General features: G+C 44.9%; 1 protein-coding gene across 4 annotated transcripts in view; it reads right to left on the reverse strand.

Annotated features, from left to right (window-relative positions):
- Nucleotides 1–254: 254 nt before the first annotated feature.
- PHKA1 (phosphorylase kinase regulatory subunit alpha 1) overlaps nucleotides 255–23,314 on the reverse strand; it is a 1,063,236-nt gene continuing 1,040,176 nt past the window's right edge. For all 4 annotated transcript variants that reach the window (XM_078663812.1, XM_078663811.1, XM_078663813.1 and 1 more), the window contains one exon: nucleotides 255–5,791. In XM_078663812.1, the coding sequence (XP_078519938.1) occupies nucleotides 5,618–5,791 (174 nt within the window). In that variant the 3' untranslated portion in view covers nucleotides 255–5,617. The remainder of the gene's footprint in view (nucleotides 5,792–23,314) is intronic.

The following is a 23,314-nucleotide window of genomic DNA, read 5'->3' on the forward strand; positions in this document are numbered from 1 at the left end:
CACAATCGTATTTGAATATTTGGATTAGTAAGCTATAATTGATTTAGTTGGTCCATCCAATGTTTCTCAAAGCAAGCATCTTGATACAAAGAGTTGCAAAGTTCTCTTCTGCAAAGGACAGAAAGTCAATCTACGGCACACACATACAAGAGGAAACAAGAGAATGTGCACAACCCACAAATGGGACTTATTGCTCGTCTAGACAAAGAGTCCCCTCTGCATTCACCGAAATAAGCAACAAGATAAAGACCACACCAAACAAAAAGGTTTCCAATTTATTTTCATTTTAAAATCTATCTTGCAACATTGAAAACAAATACTCATGATTTAATTGATGAGCATTCTAGTTCTATTAAAATATAAGAGTTAACAAACATGACACTTCCAGTATACTGCATTAGTGTATTTATAAAGCTCGGTAAACGAGGATGCTGACCCTCAATCATGACGTGGGTTATGGGTTGACCAAGTTAAAAAGAAACAAAAAGATGCAAGTGCAAATCTACAAGGTGCACAATCAACAGCGTCCAACCAAAGTGGCCAAACTTTATTTATGCCAGTTATTACACAGGAGATTTTCAAATAGGATTTTGTTTTTTTTACAATTATTCCTTTTCTATTTCGCTTATGTAGATGGCACCGTTGTACTGTACACACATTGAGATGAAAGTGCCCTGTTAAAGGAACGCCTCGAAATGTCCATTATATTTGAGTGTCAAAAAAGAGAATGTGTACGTGTTCAATCACATCGAGGTTATATTAAAAAAAGGAACAACTGGCACCTGACTGCAAGCAAAGAAACTCCCAACTTGAACATGTTAACCATTTCATCTCGGAGAGGTTAAGAAGGGTGCGACTCATGTACAATGTCAAGGAGAACAGCGTGGCAAAAACTAAGTAGCATCTAATGTCCTTAAGTACATCAAATTTAACAGAGTTGGCTACGTTTTCGTTACACGCAACACTAACAAACTGAAGGGAAAGGAAGGAAGTGTTCCAAGACTCATGCTACTATTATAATTAGGTTACAGTAACATACCAGTCTATCTAAAGGGCAAGTAAAATACCACCGCTTACGGGCTATCGCTAAGAGATGTTCATCACAATAAGGTATCACAGGCATGTTAAAAAGTTAGTATCATTTAGCTACAACTTATGTAAAACCAGGTTATACCCATAGTTTAAGGCACTCTTCAAAAATGCACATCAATATCCAGACAGCAAACTGCTTATTCTCGATGCCATGATAGGACGAAAAATTTGGGTTATTGGTTCCAAAAAGCACAAGATGGAATCTGTCCACTCATTGCCCCACAGATTGAACAATATTATGGTGGCTGGTCAAAAGTACAGCACCTGAGCATTGTATATACTGGTAAAATTACGGTGTGAATTAATTGAAATGACTCACATTACATGTGGTCTGTTCTTCCTTTTTCTTTGACATCTTCTTCAGGTTCCCAATTTGTTGACAGTAAGTTCGTTAAAGAAAGAATTCCAGGAAATTTGCATAACAAGAATCAAGCATGGCTTAAGTTAAATATACAATAGACCATGATATGGATAATATTTTCATTTTTGTATTAGCAGAACGAAGGAGAGACTTAGCTTCCTGCCTTTCTTGATTACATATAACATACCTAGTCTCAGGCAGGTTTTCATGCTTTTGTAAAAGGTGAACACAGTTCAGGAGTCAATAAAAGCTGAGTCATAGGTGCCTTTGGTACAACTGCCTTACCACCAAATCCGAGAAACTACTGAGCAGAATGTATTTCGCTGTATATCATAGGTGAATCAAAAGAGTCTTTTGGCACTTATTCTTATTAGTAGGATTTGAATCCGGCCTGGGAATAATAATGAGAGATTTCCTTTTAAGTAAAAATCATGGGGCATCATGAAAAGGGCAAAAGGATTTACATCCTACAGGCATGACTCATTTTACAAAAGGACAGCATGCTGATGATTTACAGTCTTATCATATATAGCCCGTCTCCCTCGGAGGAGGATCAATATATGAGGAAAAAGATATTGATCCCAGAATTGTAGTTTGATGGCACAACTGTCCCTTCATAAATGTTTATCAACTTAAACATCCTTTTAGGCTAATCTAAAAGCAAACCGTGTATGGTAAAAGCCACTGCCTAAAACCATGATAAAGAGTTGTTAAATAACTTATAGTCTAGCAGACATTATTATTGTCAAATAAAGGTTCAAGTTTGGCTAAGCAAATTCTTTTTGTAATATGCTTCTATGTTTAAGGATTCGCAGACACAATTGTGGACGTTCACTGATGCCTTGTAAAGTAAAGTCCATAATGTAAATTATCCACTCAGGATTTTTTTTGGCCCAGGCATGACACCAGAACTGTGTCGAGTACCTGAGACAATACAATAGCTTATTCTAACGGTGGCCAAGCTATCATGCAGGATCTTTCTAGACTTTCTGCATTTTGCGGCAGTATTCGGTCACCTACATGCATTGGCTTGGAGTTTCTGACGAATCCATAATACAGTGGTGTTCTTTCTTGAGCCCCACGGCATCAAACTTATCTCTCCAATTCTGTTTCTATAGTATAGTTCCCTAAGAATCACCTCATTTACTTCGCTAGTTAACATGTAAATATACAACCTCACCATTGCATGATTAAAGACAACATTGTAGTAACCACTTTTATGGCGAAGGCACTTTGTTTATATCAATGTCATGCCGTTCAGTTCTCTCGACATGCAAACACGTCTTGTTACCTTGAATCAACTCATCCCCTTCAGCAGAAAAAGTATCTTTATGTGTCACAGAAAGTTAGTAAGTAAATCTTTATTTCATGATTAATAAAAACTTTTGCAACAACAAGTATAGATCCGTACCTAGTGCATATACTATTCTAAGCCTCTATGAAAGGGTTACACTGTATTGCCCAGTTTGAAGGGAAGCTTTCCGACGTTGAGGTTTCAGTTTATAGTAAACTGGAAATACGGGTCGGCAGAACTATCATGTCCACAAATGATATTGTTAAGTTCTTGTACTGTACACTTCACATCTTCACAGACATGTATGATGCTGCTATAAGGGGCACCACCACAGTTCCTTTGAATTGAGGCACAGAATTCACAAAGTCAAATGATGTGAAGGTTACAGTACTTTACAGATGAGGATAAGAATTAGTTAAATTATATCCATACTCATGATCTTCGTGTTTTTTTTTTACACATGAAATATTAATTATTCTAAAAGGTTGGAGGGAAGAAGCGCTAGACCTCATGACCTGAGGTATAGTAGATCGAGTATCGGGGAGACTGACACAACAAATAACACTAAAGTTTTAAATGCCTCTTGAGAGGATGATTATCCACTTTCTTTATCGGTAAAGTTAAAACTGTGAGAAGTAATCTGAATAAACGGGTTCCCAGACACCCTTCTTATTAAAACTACTGTTTCTGAGACTTTCATAGTTCAGCTACACGTTTGTCAAATCTCTGAAATACGCAGGAGCCTACTGACAGAGTGAGTACCTTGCAGGATGAATATTCCAGTTATTAATATGAGTAAACCAGGTGAAAGAATGCAGCAGAGAACAGTTCGCGTTTCTTTTTTACAGATCAAATTTGTGATCACCTCCTGTTGATACATAACATGAACTCTTTCTTCTATTGTGCTCAAACAGCGTTAGCTTCATAATGCTCCCAGACCGCACTTTTTTTGAGGATGGACATTAGACGTCAGGGAGGAACATCTTTAAACAAACTGCACATGGTCTAAAAACAGAATGCAATGGTTCTCCGGGTCCAAAGATCCCAACACAGTGCCAATCATGCAAAAGTTATTGAAATGTGTTTAACAAACATGGCATGCTTTGCAAAACGTAAGACTTCTGTCGTAATAACAAAGGGGCACATGTAAAGGATCATATAAACTTGAAATGAGAATAAAAGAGTGAGGAAAATGGAAAATAGATAATAGATAATACAGAATTTAAAACAAGATTCAATCACCGTGCCCTCTTCAAGAATCTTGTTATAGCACAAGGTGAAGTGCACCACAGCAAAACGAGAAATGGATAAAAGTTAAGGTTGACGTAGGTAGACACCTGTACAGCAGGAGTCACAAAATGCAGCGTAGGACATTTGTACATGAAGGGCAGGTCATGAAAACTATAAAAATGAACGAAGCTAAAAGAAGGATGCATACTAATGCATCACTTCATACAGAAAAACAAGGCACAGATTTGTAAAGATATAAACAATACATGCATGTAAATCAACATGCACTCGCGCAGTCTATGAATTGTGTACACATATACAGTACACAAATCTATGCAGACCAAGACAGCATTAGATCTCGGACACACACACACACACACACACACACACACGTGTAATTACAGAGATAAAAGGTACAGACATACACAATGTATACATTTCATACACAAACATATATCGACAAACATAATACATGTACTTATGTGTTTGATTTCATGATTACGAATGAGATTCACAGCAGTTATAAATAAGCTAGTAAAAAACACCCTGTGAGTTATTTGTGCCTTAGGATAGAAGGAAATCTGCTTAGAGGCACATATCCCTGAAGTACAAAGACCTTAATCTGCATGTGGTAAGAGGACATACATGAGCTGAGTGCACACACCTCAAGACAGGCATTCTAAGTAGGTAGCTAATAAAAGTGGAAAAGAGAAGTCACAAACATAAGTATACGGACAGCTACCGACATGTCTGCCTTAAGTCCTGGAGTAACTGCTGAAAAGTACAAAGTACCAACCCTTGCATCCTTTCCAGGGTCAAGACAGATGTATAATTTTTGGCTGTCCCATGACCCAAGGACATACAAGTCATATTTTAAGAAGCAATAAGAAAGGGAAATGTGCCACCGGCAATTCAATGTCAATGTTATGAAACAAGCAGCACACAGGCGGAGGTAGGCTTTCCCTGTGAGGAAAGCTCTGCTAATCTGAAGTGCCAAGAAGCCATTTGAATAGCAATAGATGAACAAGCCACCCCCCACTCTCTGCTTATTTGGCCCTCGCTCACTTAAATTTGCCATTAGGGAGCTCAGTTGGAAGACTGGTGCAGTATCAAATGTGTCAAAAGCACTTATAACAATTTCGAGGAAATATATGTCTAGAATCAAACCATCAACCCCTAAAGCAAAACTCTAAAATTCTACTTCCTGGTATAACTGTGTTTTAACACACTGCCGCCTCTCATGCCCACTACCACACACAACAGTGGATTGTTTACTGAATAAATAGTACTGAACACAAATCCTCCTTAATGAATCAGTAGTCCAAGGATCTCCCTGAGCTCAACACCTCCATGCCCATAGATGCCAACACCATATGCGAAACCATGGCAACAATAAGGTGGAAAAGGGCAAGTACCTGTGCGTTTTCAGCCCTTGGATTATACCTGAAAGATCAAAAGGTAAAAAGTGGAGTGCATTCAGAGAGCATCAACTGTACAAAATGGCGGGCATGAGAGATGTCCGCTAATTGGCTGTCCTATGATGATTTTTCAGAAAGGCAGGCGATGACTCATTTCCTTTCCAGCCCTCTTACATATTGTGCTAGTCTACTCTGAAGGCAGCGAGATAAGGGAGCATTAGTCTACTGCATGGCACAGCCACTGCTGGGGAGGAATTCCTGTACGTAAATAGCCACGGATTTGGAGAGGTAGGTCATCGAACCAAAGCGACCACTGGGGGCACTGTCGTACAGCAGTTTGCAGATTCCGGTGGCAGGGTCTTTCTCCAACATTTTGTCATCCGCGCCGAGTGCTTTCTGCAAGAAACGAGAAAAACATTACTATTTTGTTTTCTTTTTTTAATTAAATTAATAATAAGTTGGAATGGAATTCGGATCTTTCTTTCTACTTTCTAAGTTGTACTCCTAATAAATATGTCAGCAACAAGAGCGAGAAGCACAAATAGGCCCACACTTAAGCTTTGATTGGAGCACTTTGAATAGAGGGGACAGAACCATCTTCAGAACCGGAATCAAAAAATATAAAGGGCAACCTTCATTGTGATGGAACTTTGCATGTTATGAGGAGTATTTTTTTGTTTGAGCCTAGAGGCAACGCGCGCATGCGCTGCTCTGCAAGGCATGGTGTAATTGCAATTAGAGTTAATGCCACACACAACACTTTCCATTTGTTACTTCCTGTGTCTTTCAAAATTGGTTTATTGTTATTGGTGAAAGGCTGTTCTTTGTCCCGCCTGTGGGCGTGTTCTCACGTTTGTGGCGACTGCCCCTATCACAAGTGCCCTTACTGTCGGGTTTGTGTATCCTTTGTTGGGCGCACTCTTTTTAGGTCTCGCCTGAGCCAGCGCATGCGCTGCACTGGCGAGACATTTAGTAGCTGCTTTAAAAGTGCTACTTTGCCGGCCACCAACTTGCTAATATGCGCACAGCACTTTCTCCTGTCGCGCGCGTGCGCACCACTCGAGTTTTTAAAAAAAAATTCATTTTTGTGCGCGCACACAACTCCCGGTCGCGACCAATGCTTGCACTTTTTCCCATCGCGCGCACCACTCGCGTTTTTTTAAATTTCATTTTTGCGCACACGCAACATTTCTGACACCCCTGCCACTCCTCGGCCCTACAAAATCTTCTGTCATTCTTGTCTCTACCTCTCTGCTTTTTAGTTTAATCCAATAAACCAGATGAACAGTTAGTTCTGACTCCACAAGTTTCGGCCATGATGACAGCAGGAATTATTTTGTGTTCTAGACTTTTGGGAGCTAATTTGGCTTTAAACATGAGACAGTTCAATTTGAACAGAATTCTATCATAAATTCGCAGCCTATGTAGAATCAGCTTGCATAGAGAATCTGTTCCCGTCTCCTGACCACCGAGATGGCCCGTACTACTGAATTTTCAAGTGCTAAAACGCGGCAAATGTTAGCTTAACACCCTTTTGAAATTACCCATCATTCCTAATTAACCTCGGAAAGCCTTTGTTCCCCTTAAGGAACTTCACTTTCCGTTTACATTTTGTAGTTCAAAATCATCATTTCAATGCAAATTACAGCAAAATAGTAACGAGAAAAGCAATAACAATGCAGCTCTGACACCTTTAAGATGCTTTGATTTTTTTCTTACTCTCTACTTTGTCACTGAAAGCGTGATGTGAGCCGGAGCACAGTAGCTCTCTTAGGTTTCCTTTCTATTATGCGTTTTAAAGCCTGCTTTGTGCGACAAGGTGAGTTATTTTGAAAGTACGATATGCTGCTATTCACGATCAGTCTGTAGGCGAGGGAGTCATCTGTCTGCCCGATGGCTCATTCTTGCTTTCTAACTTCTCCAACCAAATTTGTTGTAAAATATATTGAATAGACGATGAGCAAAGCAAAGCTAACAATGTGAAAAAAAGTACTTCTACGAATAAATCGAGAAAACTGTCTTGCTTCATGCAGCTCACAGACTGATCATACGGATGCTTCGAAACCCTACAAAGTACACTGGATTTCACAGGAAAGCTTTATTGAGTGAACATATATATATTAATGGTTGTATATGTTAAAATGAAAAATATTTTATATTGTTTCATTTGTTAAAATATTAGACTAAAACTCAAAGTAAACAATCAACCAAAGACAGTTAATCAAACTGTGATATACGTGAATTCATGGTTTTGCCTTTGGGGCCTACATGTATTTAGTTATACAGCACAATATCCTTCCTGCAACAGCATCAACTGTTGCATGGCTAAACACTTATAAGGTCCCAAACGCGAGACCTATTGGCTATGCCAATGCTTGTTTTCCTAGGCATTCAGTGGTCCCACGCCGTTTCTCGCTTGCCCGCTGTTGCTCTCATTCCCTTCATGCATACCTATAATCTGCTCCAAGCACGAGTGCTACCATGTTGCCTTCGCTCCCGCCCCCTCCCTCGTTCCTCCTCCTCTCCCTTTCCTGGGTGTGTGATGAGAACAGCGCGCTGAAAGCAGACAAAAGCAGTTCTACGTGGGATTCATTTATGCACTTCTTGTGTTTTCACTTGTAATCAGTGATCAAGTGCGCCTATGCAACGCATGCTCTTGCTAATGGGTGCTGCGCCTAATTATTGATGCCTCTGTGGACGTGATAGGGCTGTTTCTGCTTTGCTGTGCATACACTGCCCCCAGTCTTGAGTGGGTCCCTGTGAGCGCTGCTGCACACACGTCCCCTTCTTATGTCTGTAGGACAGTAGTACCCTCAAGGTTACTTCTATTTGGAGTACAGGGTCGCCCCATACTAAAGGAGCCCTGGAAGACATCGGAAAACAATTCCACTATGTGGTGGTGCACACTGACCTCTTATGGGTCACCGGGTTTCTAATATCAACGCCCTGAGTACATGCGAAAAAGAAACAGACGTAGCCCTTCCATGTGCCTTTTAAAACCCGTTTGAAACTTTAAAAAGCAGAGAGAGAGAACTGGGTTAGCAGAGAGGATTGATTTATCAGCACAAGCTAGAAAGTGCTGCGCTATTTTCTAATCCTGCCTGCGGGCCATATTAGATTTTACTTCAAGGTTTCAGGTGTGCCTTTAATGAAGCCAGAGCAGACATAGCTGCTGGCTACGTACTGCAATTGCCTTCGTCTTCTGGCAGACACTGTGAAATTACCTGCAGAAGGAAGGTATTGTGTCCAGAGACAGCGTGTACGCAGGTCTGGTTTTCAAGCGCCCTCCCACCCCCAACAAATCCCTTCAGTGGCTTTTCAGTAAATCGCCTGCAGTTTTAATATTCTCCGAGACTGTCGGTGACTCACGCCTGCTACTTTAAACCCCTACTGTTTGTAGCAAGTCTCAAACATGCTAGAGGCTGCAGAGACTGTAACCTATAGTTTACTGGTTTTGGTGAGACTGATCTAGTGGCGAGGCAAAATGGAGAATTTTGCATCTAGATCAGAATCGTGCAGAATTTTTCTTTAAACATGTCCTAATCTGGCAGAATCAAGACAACCTTCTTGAATTTGTGTGTCTTTAGGCCGTATGCATGTGCTGCATAGTTTAAGCAGAACAGATTTGCCCCTGCTTTTTAAAGTCACTGCTACCACAAAGTAACCCCGTGCTGTTGAGCTCAGTCAAAGGTTTCGTTCAAATGAGAACGCGCTGCAGCAAAATGGTTCTGTCTCTTGGTTTAAGGTCAACTCCTATTTGGTTTACTTACTGGACCCCTTTGCTGATCCACAAATCAGTTTCTGGTGGATGGAGAGCGCAAGTAGTCACCGCAGCTAGACTCAAACCAACTTGTTATGTTCGAATGGTAACTAGCTTAAGGCCTTTATATTCAGAGTTGGCGCGCCCTTCTTTACATGCCTCCTCAAATGGCATTCTTAGCAAGTTTAGCTCATCCCGCCTTGACTGTGGCAATACTCTGACTAGGTTACCTGCATAGTGCAAAGAATACAAACTGCATCAACAGTGTTGGCCTGATGAACAAAGAGGACATTCACAAGCTCGCTGATCCTGGTGCGTATTCATCGGCCACTGGTTGACGTGCATAGATGTACAAAGTCTACAGAGATGTTTACACATCACATGCACCATTTTATAGCCCATCTTTAGAAGTTGAATCCCAATCCAATCCAATCTTTCTTTATTTATTTCGGTCCGTGGACCAAAAAAGAGCATTGCCAAAAAATACAATATATAAAAACTAATGTAAAAACTAAAACCCAGATAAAACAAAATAAAATTATTTACAGAATCAGATAAAAATATTAGCTCCATTGCAGGTTCCTAAAAAAGCCTTTCGTGTCCACCACATAGAAGTAAAAAAGCGTGATACAGCATAAACAATTGGCATTTGCGTGTTGTGCTTTAGGAGGCTGAATGCTTCTTCACAGCTCTGTGTACCTAAGTTCCAGCACAATTGTACCAACCATCTTTGTCTAATTGTTTTGTATCTAGGACAGAAGAAAAATATGTGGAGTTCGGTCTCCTCTCCTCTACTGCATGCTGGGCAACCCAAGGCAGAGCTGCTGGGCCATTTGTTAGAAAATGCACACAGAGGGAGAGAGCCTTGCCTGAATTGTACAGTTTGCTAGCTATAGCCGGTTGTATTTCATCTAGGCATGACTCCAAGTTATAGGCATCCTTTATTATCAAAAATAACGCTGTAAGAGAACCAGTGGCAGAGTTTGCGTGGATTTGGGCAAGTTTCCCCCCCCTATAGCTATAACTAGTTGTATGTGCAAGATTGCAGCAGAGGCTAACTCCGGGTTGCTCCATAGGGTGTCTCTACCTATGATAAAGAGACCTTCCTTAATGTGTGCAAACCAAGCCAGTTTACCTATGCCAGGGAGTCCCAATATTTCTTGTAGCTCAGTCCTCTATTTGGCCAGTTCAGGGGTCACCCATTAAAAAATCCACCCTTGACCCTCAGTGCCCTAATAATTATTGTCCTATTTCCCTCCTCTGATACCCTGTAAAAATTCTTGAACGCCTGGTCAGTAAAACCCTTTCTCAATTTCTGAAAATCAACCAGGAACTTGAAGATATGCAGTTCGGTTTTCGACCAGGTCATGGGACAGAGACAGCTGTAGTAATAGTCTTAGACGAACTTAGAATGCGGGCAGACAGTGGCCAGTCTACCGTCTAGATCGTACTAGATATGTCTGCCGCATTTGACACAGTCAACCATAAAATATTACTGAGGCTGCTTGCTGAACTTGGGCTGGAGGGCCTGGCCTTTAACTGGCTTCAGTCCTACCTGGAGAATAGGCAACAAGCTGTGGCCCTCCCCCTTTTCTATATAAATTTAGAACGGTCCAGCATGGGGTTCCCCAAGGGTCATCTATTAGTCCGATCCTCTTTAATATCTATTTGAGACCATTGAGTCCCATCATTAAATCGTATAACATCAAGCTGCTGAATTATGCAGACGACACACAGCTCATCCTGTGTCTAGAAGGCAGAGAGTCTACATCACTCAGTAACTTCCATGAATGCATGTAGAAGACTGCTAGATGGCTGACGGATACCTCCCTGCAGTTTAATGGTGGGAAAACAGAAATCTTACACTGCACTGTGAAGAAAATCCCTCGTCCGCTTCCAGACAACTTCTGGCCCATTCAGGCAGATACGCCTCCCACACCAGCGGAAAATTCTCCCCATGTTACCTTTAGCTGCTAGGGCTCTAGTAGTTACAAGTGTTATTTTAAGCCGGCTGGACTACTGTAATGCCCTGCTCCTCGGTTCAGCTAATTTCCTCATTCTGAAATTACAAAGAATACAGACTATTACCGCTAAGTTGGCTTTAAAGAGGACTCAAGGCGATTCTGCATCTGCGGCTCTCCGTGGTCTCCACTGGCTCTCTCTAGCTCAGAGAATCCTGTTTAAATCACTATGTATTGTCTTTAAGGCCCTTCATGGACTTGGACCTTTGCCATTGCAGGAAAAGTTTGTCTGGCACGCTCCATCACGGAATCTTCGTTCTTCCACTACTCACCTGGTTTGTACTGCCAGAATAAGAACCTCCAGGTTTGGGGGGGGGGGGGGAGAGCTTTCAGCTGTGCGGCTGCCCATCTGTGGAATAATCTCCTGCCCAATATCAGACAAATAGAAGAATACCTTCAGTTTAAGAAGAAACTAAAAACTTTTCTCTTCACTAGGATGTAGTGCAGACTATTCATCCAGTGGGTAAACAAGTGCATGTAGAGGAACCTCTGTCATTCAGCGCCAGGATACTCGTGGGGTGATATTGTGCTTTAGAAATTCTGATTACATTACTTTACCCATAGACGTCGCCAAAATAATAGGGGTCTAAAACCAATTTCCTCTGCGATAGGTCTCACCCCTAGGTCTAAACGCAGTGGAACTAATGGGGAGCTCACCTGTAGACCAAACAGCTGTCTAAGAAAGCTGTTCGCAGTTTTGATAATGGTCTTGGGGAGACGATAACCCCAAACTTTGGCCCCATACATAGCAGCGCTCCTTAGTAGGGTTTTGTAAATCCTTATAACTGGTCCCACAGGCTTATGAAAAGAGTTTCCGTATTGCTTGGCCAGCCCACCAGCGGCCTGGCCTAGCTTAAGGCTTGATTTGTCCATTTGTGGCTCCCAGATTATTTATCCTGTTTGGGTGAGTACTAAACAGTCAAAAACAGATACCCGCTTAAGTTGGATAACATTCATTGGACGGTTTGAACAAGGGGGGGCTAAAGACCATATATTTTGTCTTTTGTATGTTCATCCCCAGCCCCCTATTTCTACTAAACTCACAGAACCCATTGAGGATTCTCTGGATGCCCATCGGTGACTTGGAAAGCAGGAGAGTGTCATCTGCAAACATCATGGCTGGAATGAACTTATGCGCTAGCTTGGGGGCGTCTATATACTTCAGTCCGCTCAGCACACCAACTAATCCATAAATGTAAATCCAAAACAGGGTGGGGGCGAGGACACAGCCATGTCTGACCACCCTATTAATTGGGATCAGTGGAGTGAGTGCCCCGTGCTTCCCATGCCTAATTTTCTTGGGAGAAATGCGCATGCGCAGCCATGAGCGCATGCGCAGTTTTCTTAAGCATTACTGGTACGGCGAGGAAGAGGAGGAGGGCAGCCTGGGGACGGCACAGTAAAGAGGTAAGTGGTTTTAAGTTTATTTTTAATGACTGTTAACTTACTTATTAATAGGGCGGTTGAGCGGGAGCTGGCCAACTTCGCTCCGCTGTAGAGTGTGTGGAGATTTGCCTTTTCCGTGTTCTCCACGGAACAGGCAAATTTCCACACACTCCGCGGGCGGTGGTCTCGGCCCAGGGTTACTTAAAGGCATCTCCTTCATGAGACCCTCTGTAGCCATTGATTACCAACATGCAGGTGTCTGTCCTATTTCAGGATCACAGAAAGAATGGGCCCAGAAGGGGATGTTAGCATTTGTTTAATTATTTTTTCACATGATTTGTGTTGCGTAGCGTTCTATATTGTTGTAGAAAAAATGTATATGTGCCGGGGTGGCTGACTTATGTGTGGTACCTGGCCTCAACTGCTTAGTTTCGATGGCATGGTGTGCGTTGCACAGGTGGCTGTTTTGCATTATCTGTGGCAAGCGCTTTAGGGTGCATGCAGTCATTGGCCCCTCAGTGCAGCATTGCAAACACACTGTTAGAGTGTGTACTGAAGAAACCAATCAAATTCCGTGAAATAGAGAAGTGGAGGGAGACCTGAGATCAAAAGCTTTCAATCAATCCGTTGAGCCAGTGATAGAGCGAAAATTGATTTGCACACCTTTTAAGAGAACAGAATGCGGGCTGCATTTAATAAGCCATTTATCAAACTCAATGACGTCTGCAGACATCAATACATTCATCAGGGCAGTGCTGGCAGGACTGGTGAGATTTTCCAACACCTGCCTGCGCAGAATCTTCAAGAAAGCTCCTCGAAGCCCAACGTTGTCAATTATTTTTGGAAATGGTGAGATATACACAAATGGGCTTTTATTTTTTGCATGAACCTGCATCCTATGTTCTCCTAGAAAACAAATCACAATTCCTAATCCACTTGTTGCGCATAAAGCAAGACTCTCAATCAGTTGTTGCTCTGCGAGGCATGCTGTATTGAGGTATGGCCTAGAAGCTCCACCCATTTTTCGCTCATCTTTTTAATTGGCTCCTCTCACTGTCCTTGCGAAATCATAGCTTTTTATTTGTGAATAGGCTTAATAGTCCCTCCTTGGTACTATTTGCAACCTTAATCAAAAAGGGATTATGCCGTTCCTCTCGAGTCAGAGAGTCTGTTCTCCTCGGTACTTCCAATCCTATTTTAACTCACTTCACCACATCTACACAATACTGGCCCCATACCCGCACTTCACCACATGGCTGTTGGATAAAAATATCTCCGATAAAGAGCCCCTACCATAGGGAGCCCATTGGGAATTGCACCGCCGTCCCGAGGAGCAACCAAGATGATGAAGCATGACACCTGCAGGGGTGTGTGAGGGCATTACTATCCAACATATGGATTCCCTGGACTGACCCTTTCTGGGACACCTGGGACTCCGGTCTTTTCTGATTCTGCACACTCTGACTCGAGAGGAACGGCATAACCCCTTTTTGATTAACGTTCCTTTGGGCCTTTGTTTATGCTGGACCTCCCACTCCTGGGTGAGTGGATAAAAGGCCCCCTACGTCCCTACTTATTGTATACAACTATTTGCAACCTCCCTGTTTGACTTGGCCCTTTTTGCAGGGTTGTCCCTGAACTTTTTGCTTTCCTCCTAGCCTTTTTGCTGATGTGGTGTCAGTGGTTTTAGGACTCTGGGCACTTTAGCACTGGCGCTCTCTGCCCTCCATAGGTTAACATCGGGAACTCCCCCCTTATGGGATAATTCCTAAATAAGACAAAATAAGTATGTCATGTTTGGTATGTGCGGAATGGGAATGATAAATCCTGCGAAATGGTGTGCGCAGATTTAGTTTTACTATTTTAGAAGTGCCGCTTTTAAAAGTTGGCATTTATGTGTGCTGTGGGCCTGCCTGCATGTCTGTTTCTAGAAGTGACCAGGGCTGGTGAGGAGTGGGTGGCTCCAGGGAGGCTGAGTGGGAGGTCTGCAACTAGGGTAGTGGGTGGAGGAATCCCCTGTCCAGGTCAGTGCCTGCCCTGGGCAAGGTTAGCTCCGCCCCCTACTAACACCCCTCCCAGTGCCAGAAGCCCCTACCCCCAGACCCTTCCAGAAACTTCTACCTCCTTCCAGACGCAGGGCAGGGGGGTGTATAAATGCAGGGGCTGTGAGTCCATGAGGTTGTTGTGCTTGTGCTTACGTGAGGGGACAACCTGCCAGGAGGAACCGCCGCGGGACCCTGCATGCAGGCCCCTGTGCCCAACTCTGCCCCTCTACAGGACCCAGGATGAGACCCTGCTGGAGTAAAGGCTGCTGCACTGGGAGGATTGCCACCTTGCTAAGTTAGACTGTTCTTAGGAACTGCTACTTTGTTGGGCTGAGCTGCCCTACTGCCTGCTGACCTTTGCACAGCCTGTGCCTATTTCCTAGCGCCTTGTGGGTGCCACAATTGGACTCCTGCCCCAGAGGACTTTGCTCTCTGCCTGCAGTTTGTTTAAAGAAGGCCTGCAGCGCTGTGCTGGGTGGGAATCCTGGTGTGTGAGATTACCCCTTACAATTTGCCACGAAGAGCGGGAGCCCACCCCGCATGTGGACACCTTTTTAATCACAAGCAGGAGCCTACCCCGCAACTTTATGCTTTTTAAAAGTAAACGGGTGTCCACTCCGCACTTTGGACTTAAACTGAAACCACTTTGTATTTAAATTAAAACGGGAGCCCACCCCGCACTCCTAAATTGCACTGAGGGGTTTACCACCGCTAGCCCGGGAGCCGCGAGTAGGACGGCAAAGGGCTTCCCCCGTGACGTCAGGGGAGCCGCGCTGCGATTGGCGCCTGAACCAGGAAGCCTGGGTGTGAGGCGGGGACCGGCCAATCAGAGAGCTGCCCGAGAAGGAAGCAGCCGGTCTAGAGGAGGGACTCTCGTAGCCACGAGGGGAGCCCCACAGGCACTCGTCCCGGTTGCCGTGCCCAGTGAGGTGTTCCCCGGTGATGGGAGGTGTAGCCGTGGTCAGAGGGGCCCTGGGAGCCGGAGAGAGCCCAGCGGAGAGCACAAGCTGACAACCGAGGGAGACCTAAGACCGCCGGTGAGTGCAGGCCAGCCCAGTAGAACGGAGACCCCAGGAAGCCCCAGGTGAGTGGGGGCTTCAGGAGGGCATGGTGTTGAGCGGCCCCGCAGGGCAGCAGGCTGCTCAAAAGTTGGCAGCAGAGATCGCTGGACACTGGTGGCAACGGACGGCGGCTGAACACTTCGCTCAGCTCCAAGGAGTGGGGAGTGGGGCTGGGACTCTTCTCTTTCTTCCTTCGGTGGTGTTCTCCCGGGCCGCAGTGGTGAGTTGCAATGCTGGTGACTGTCCTTCGTGAGCGGTCCCGCGGGAGAGCGGGCCGCTCCAACGTTGGGGACAAGTTTGTATGTAGAGATCCCCAGAGGCAGAGCTAATTCCCCCGGGGGCCACATTTGTGTATAACATGTGGAGAAGTGTGGCTCAGGGGTTAGAGGCAGCAGACCCGGAAGCTGAGATCGGTCCTGGACCAGAGTTCAATTCCCCGCCTCGGCAGGGTCTTGGGCTAAAAAAAAAAAATTCCACGGACTCGATAATTCTCGCCCCGGTGCCTCCTCGACTCACGGGTTCACACTCTGCGACTCTGGGCAATAGCTTGCTTAATCTCCACAACGGCACCTCGCGGCGGGATGCCTGACTTTCACCTTGTGGATACCCTGCTATCTCACAGGGGAATACCAGGAAGGGTTCCCTAAGCAAGCGCCGGGAAACCCACTGCGGGTAGCTGTGCGCTATATAAGCTCAACTACATTTACATTTACATTTACATCCACCGAGCGGGGCCCCAGACGTGCCGGTGTCTTTTGGGCACTTTTGTATTTTCGAGCCCCAGAGGGCGGCTCCAACTTGGGCAGTGCATTGTGGACACACAGCGGCACCGCAGTTGGGGACCGCTGCAACGTTTGGGGCACTTGACTCTTGACTGAGTTCCAGTGGGGGGCTGCCAAGGCACAAGGGTGGCCAGGATAATTTGACACAGCTGTCCCGCCAGTTAGCGGCAGCTGCAACGTTGGGGCATTTTTGACTATTGAGTCTCAAAAGGGGGGGCCTACACCTGTCAAATGTGATCTATGCCCCATGACTGGGGTAGAATATATTTCTATGCCTACTGAGTCTGCAGGATATGTTTAGCTTTTGCACAGGGTGTTTATGCTAATGTGGTGATGCTATGTTTATGAGCCTGCCAGTAGGTACTGGCTGTTATACATCCATTACTGAGGGGCTTGCATTCACTGTTTATGCCTCTGAGACCTTATGATTATGCTTAATGACATTAGTGGGTTGTGCCTACCAGAGATACCGAGTATACATGGGGTTACTGTGATTCACTAGTGCCATAGTGTTCAGGCCTCATTATGGGTAGGCTGATGTTTGCTAAACATGATTTATTTATACCTCATGATTGTTGCCTAATGTATTTTTATATGTAACGTTGCATTTATGCTCATGGGGATGCATGACGTCAGGTTACTAGGATCATGCCTGAGCTAATGTCTTTTATGCCTCATGTTAATATGATGCTAAGTTTATGACCTTGCCAGTAGGTACTGGGTATTCGTTATTGATGACTTGTACTTTTGCGATGGTTCTGGCAGCGTCCCGAGGGGCGCTGCCCTGTACATAATGGAGTGGAGTGTGGCTGTGGAGTGGTGTGGCTCACTGGTTAGAGGCGGCAGACCCGGAAGCAGAGAACGCCCCGGGACCAGGGTTCAATTCCCGACGCGGCAGGGTCGTGGACCAGGGTCAGCGGACTCGATAATTCTCGCCTCAGTGCCTACTCTAACCAGGGATCACACTCGGCAACTCTGGGTATTAGCTTGCCTCATCTCTACAACGGCCCTCACATTCGCCGGGGATGCCTGGTTTCACCTTGGAGATACCCAGTAGGGACCATCTCACAGGGATAGCCAGGACGGGTTCCCCAGCGGTCTACAGCACCACGACGCCTCAGGGCAGCAGTGCGCTTTACAAGACACATACATTTACATTTACATAATCCCCTGTAAATAATGTCATAGTGCCTGGAGGCACAGTGTATATGTCTGTGATTCTAATTTGTTTTTTATAAAACTAAGGCTATTTTTACATAACCTTGTGTGGAGTCTCTTTTGTAGTGTGCCTAGTATGCCGCTTTACACATTGCCTCTGGCATAAGCCTGACTGCTCGTGCCAAGCTACCAAGGGGGTGAGCAGGGGTTATCCTCAGGGTGTACCTCCCTTGCCCTGACTAGAACGGGGGTTTCTGCATGGCTCTGGCGCGTGCCCTAGCCTACCGGGAACCCCCGTTTCTAACACTCCCATAAAGACTGGACTTTTTACTTGTGTTGTTACACAGTCTGCTTTATAAGTGGTTGAGCACTATTTTGTTTAATGATCTTCCCCTATTCCACCCACGACATTGCTACACCCTTTTGGTAAAGTATTTATTTAAATTACAGGGCAGTCTTCTACACCTATAGCTTATTTAATTAACCGCGTGGGCAGCTTTCACTTTAGCGGCTGCGCCTATTTAATTATTTATTTTACAGTGTGGGCGCTTTCACATTAGCAGCCATGTTTATTTATTTATTTAATTAACAATGCAAGCTGTTTTCACTCTAGGGACTGCACTACAGAACCTTTAAAAAAAAAAAAAAAATGATTTCACTTTGGGTGAAAACGCCCCATATGTGCTTTCACTTTAATGTTGGCCAAGCCCCTTTCTTTAGACAATTAGAAAAAATGTCCTGAGCACAACTTTACTCAGAGTATAAAGAAGTCCAGTTAAACTTCTTTAATGGTGATTTTATTCATTAAGTCAGATAAAATCTTCTCTTCAATCATATATGGCAATCTTCAACATTTCATCCAAAGCCAACACGTGTTTCGTCAATAACGATGCATCCGCATCTCTGACTTCTTCAGGGCTATCAGGATGTTCCTTTAATTTAAAAATTTTTTACCAGCTAGTCCGTATCGCAGGAAGAAAAGATTCCGCTGTATCAAATTGTAACACAGCTCGGTCTATATCCCATTTAGTTGTCCAAGTGGAAGGTACAAATTCACTTGATCTATTGATGTATATCCAAGCAGCGGAGAGTGCTCTTCATTGCATCGAAACGCCGTTCAGAGTAAGCCGAACTTACTCTGAACACTGTTTTGATGCAATGAGGAGCACTCTCCTTGAGAATATTCCCTAAGTTTCATATTGTATTGAGCAGTACTCCTACATGTCGTTATGTGGAATAGTGCGACTCCATGTTGACGTTGTTATAGTCCGGAAGTGAAGACACCCCCCCACGCCCCCCTGCCGCCAGCAATTACCTGCTCACACCCACAAACATAGATCCCAACCGCCTGCTCACCCATAGGGACCCTTTCACAACTCAAGCCACAATCTCCATCATGTACTTTGTGCACTCTGGAGCACCCATGGACCCCTGTCCCCACATCTTCAAACTCGGGAGCAATATTATTGGTAACATGCTCAAAAATGTCCTGAACACCTTTATCACCCCAGCCTCCTTCCCTGAAGACTAGAAACACGCCGAAGAGAGCCCCCTCCAAAGAAACCATCCACCAACCCAGCAGAACCGAAGAACTACTGTCCTATATCCCTGATCCCCTTTCCAGCAAAGATTATCGAGAAGGCAATTAACCAGAATTTCGCGGACCACACACAACACACAACAACCTCCTAGACCCCTCTCAAACTAGATTCTGAGCTAACCACAGCGAGACAGCCCTGATGGTAGCCACAGACATTATCAGGGCCCTCCTGGACCGCGGCGAAACGAACAGCAGCTCTCATCCTCCTGGACCTGTCAGCCACCTCCGACACCGTCTCCCATCACATCTTGTTCAACAGACTCCCCCACATCAGAATCCAGGGAGACGCCTTCAAATGGATTGCATCATACCTCACTGGAAGAACCCAGAAAATCTGATTCCTACCGTTCAAGAAGATTATCTGTGACACCACCAATGGATCGTCCCTCAGCCCCGCCTCTTCAACACGAACATGATACCCTCAACACAGTCATATCACCCGGGCTCAATACTATCTCCTATGCCGAAGACACCCAGCTCATCCTCTCGCAGGCAGAAGACTCCTCCCACCACCAGAGTCAACTTCCACCAGTGTGTGATGAACGTCGCCAACTGGATGAAGGACAATTGTCTCAAGCTCATCGAGGACAAGATAGAAGTCCTCATCTTTGGTAACACCTCACAGTGGTATGACGCATGGTGGCCTGCTTAACTCAGATCTTCCCCCACCCCGACAGACCATGCTTGCAACCTCAGTATCATCTTGGACAGTAAGCTATCTATGAAGAAACAGGTAAATGCAGTCTCATCCACCTGCCTCCACATACTATGCATGCTCCGCAAGATCTTCAGGCAGCTCTCAGTCAACATCAGAAGGACCGTCACACAGGCACTTGTCACCGGCAGGCTGGACTATGGGAACACACTACGTAGGAGTCACAGAACGCCTCTTGAAGAGACAACAGACAATACAAAAGTAATCGGCAAGCCTCATCCTCAACCTCCCCGGGCAGACCCACATCACACCCCACCTTAAGAAGCTACACTGGCTCCCGATCCAGAAGAGATGAGAGTTCTTGATTTTAACCCATGCATGCAAAACCTTGCACAACGAAGGACCAGCATATATCAACAAACACATGACCTTCCACAAACTGACCAGACACCTACGATCCGCATCCCTCTTACACGTAAACACCCCCTGGATCCACCAAGGCAACTACGGAGGATGTTCGTTCTCACAATTGGCGGCAAAGCTTGGAATGACCTTCCCCTACACCTCAGGACCACTCCATCGCTCCGGCAAATCAGGAGAGGACTTAATACCAGGCTGTTTGAATTAACATATTACTATGACTATGAGGCAGTTAGCAACTCCAGGGCCCTGAGACCCTCAAGGGCGATATGCCGCACTTTATAAACCTTTGATTGATTGAAGAGCAGAGCTGCATATAAGTGCCATCCTTATGTCAGTTACCTTCTACTATGTCAGCCCCCTAACATCCATCAGTAAATTGGCATACCCAGTGTGCAGAGCTCTAAAGTGGGACCTTTTTAAATGGAAAGAGTCAAGTTCACAAAAAGGTTCAGTGGCAGGGTCGGGTGAGGAATTTGCAGTCAAATAACCACCAGAAAAAGCATTACTGAAGGTTATTAACTTGCTCTTCTGATGGATACTTCTTACTGCAGATTCCTCACCTTGTGAATAGATACCACAGCAGTACCTCCCATGTGGTGGGTCTGTGAAGTAGATCAGATAAAAAAAAAATCCTGCAAGACCGAGTGAGCAAAATGTCCCTCTTAGTGTACTTGACTGTCCAGATGTTAGTGCTTGGTGAATATATGAACTGACGTCTAAGTAGCAGCCATGCAGTTATCCAGGACAGGCACTCTGCGTGCTAGAGCAATGATGGCAGTGTTGACTCTGGTTGAAGGCTGCTTTTAAGCCAATTTATAGAAGCTCTTGATGCATAGAACAATCCATTAGGAGATGGTCCAGTTTTGCACTGCCTTGCCTTTCTTTGTGCAGGGAACCCCACAAAGAGCTAATCGTCCACCTGAAGTTTTTTGGTGCGATCTATGTAAAAGCGAGGGATGAGATGCGCAAAGAATGCCAGAAGGGTAATAGCCTGCTCGTCATGAAATAGAGTAACCACTTTCAAAAGAAGAGAAGCTTGGTCCTTAATACCAGACAGTCATGGAATAATATAGTATAATGCGTACCAACAGAGAGAGCCTGCACCTTGCTCACACAGCAAGCCAATGTATTGGCAATGAGAAAGACTGGTTTTACTGCTAAGACAGAGTGCAACTGTGCAGTGGCTCAAAGGGAGTGCACATCAAAATGGCTAGAACTAAATTCAAATGCCACAATGGCATCATAAAAGGTTTCGGGAGAAACAAGTGTTGCAACTCTTTTAAAAATCACATCACAACGGGGGACTTAAACACAGAAGGCTCATCCGGCAACTGAAAAAAGACAGAAATGGCTGACGAATAGCCCGTCTATTGCCAAAAGCAAGTCCTTTCTGGGCTAGAGACAGAGCAAACAATAAAACCTCAGACAGTTTAGATTGTAGTGGGTCAATTTGACGTATGCCTCAATAAGCCACAACGTTTTTATAACTGCCCTACTCTGATTCAAAAGGATGCCTCGCTGCAGAAATTACATCAACAACTTCAGGAGGGAGATCAAAAGCAGTAAACTGTTACTGTTCAATGTTCACGCATAGAGATGCACGCTCCACTCTACGAGGAATGTGTCTCTGAGAGAGAGAGCCCTCTTGGAAACTGCAACGCACAGAAGGAATTAGTTACTTACCTGTACACTATAGTTCTCCAGTATTATCTTTCATAGATTCACATGCTTGTATCTTCCCCGTCGTCATGGTGGGAGTCTCACGGTAACAGAATGACCAAAGCAGTATCATAGAGAAGAAAACTGCATTGAAAAGCCCCTAGGGACTGTAGTATTTGGTAACCGGACCTCCTCATTGTTTGGTCCAAAAGCCAGCCAATCAGCATTGCTGCCCTGCCCTCACACTCCCCAGCAGAAACTTCCTGCCTCAGATTTCCAGCCCCAAGTGAGAGACATGGATAAATACTGAGACAATAGGTTCTGCCCGAGAAACGGGGAGGTGGGCGGGCACATGTGAATCTATGAAAGATAATGCTGGAGAACTATAGTGTACAGGTAAGTAACTAATTCCTTCTCCGGTATATGCACCTTCAGCGAGGCATGAGACAGACCTGCTTTTGATAATGACAACAGGTAAGGCAGAATACCCTCTGGGGGTACCATCAATGGGTGTAGACTTTGACTGGTACACCAGTGACAGAAGCGTGTCCATTTGGCTGTGTATGTCTTGTTGGTTGACATAGCTCTGGATTGCGAAAGTATTTGTCTGCAGTCTTGTGGAATACCCATGGCTTGAAATTCCCGCTCATGAGGTTCCATGCGGATAATTTTAGCGATGCTAAGTCCGGATGCAGAATTTGTCCGTTGCTCATTGATATGAGGCTCTGGAATGTCGGGAATTGCACCTTGTTGCCTTTCGACATCTGCAGCAGATCTGAAAACCATGCCTGCCTCGGCCAAGCTGGTGCTATCAGAATGACATGACATGGTTCTGATCTCATTTTGCGAATCACTCGTGGTATTAAAGGAATTGGTGGGAAAGCGTAAGCGAACATTCCCGTCCAGTCCATGTGAAACGCATCTCCTTTGGAATCCCGCTGAGGTTACCTGGGTTGCGAACAAGTCGAACGTTGGTGTGCCCCATCTTTGGAATGCTCTGTGAAGCTAAGTGTCGTTCAGTTCCCACTCGTGCAACACACTCGTCGTGCGACTTAGGACGTCTGCTCATGTGTTGAGGATGCCCTGTATATGCTGCACCTGAATAGAAATGTTGTGGTTTATCAGCCATTTCCAAATTCTTTGCGCCAGCGCAGAAAGTGGCTTGGATCTTGTTCCTCCTTGCTTCAGAAGATAAAACATAGTCGTGGTGCTGTCTGTCTGAATGAGCACGGACGAGTTCTGTATTCTGGGCAGGAAAGCTTGAAGTCCCAGAAACATCGCTTTTAGCTCCAACATATTTATGTGAAGCTGTGCTTCCCACTCTGACTAGTGGCCCTGGATCTCTAGCTCCTGGAGGTGCGCGCACCAT

This window comes from Lissotriton helveticus, chromosome 10, assembly GCF_964261635.1.
Source record: "Lissotriton helveticus chromosome 10, aLisHel1.1, whole genome shotgun sequence".
Classification (NCBI taxonomy): domain Eukaryota; kingdom Metazoa; phylum Chordata; class Amphibia; order Caudata; family Salamandridae; genus Lissotriton; species Lissotriton helveticus.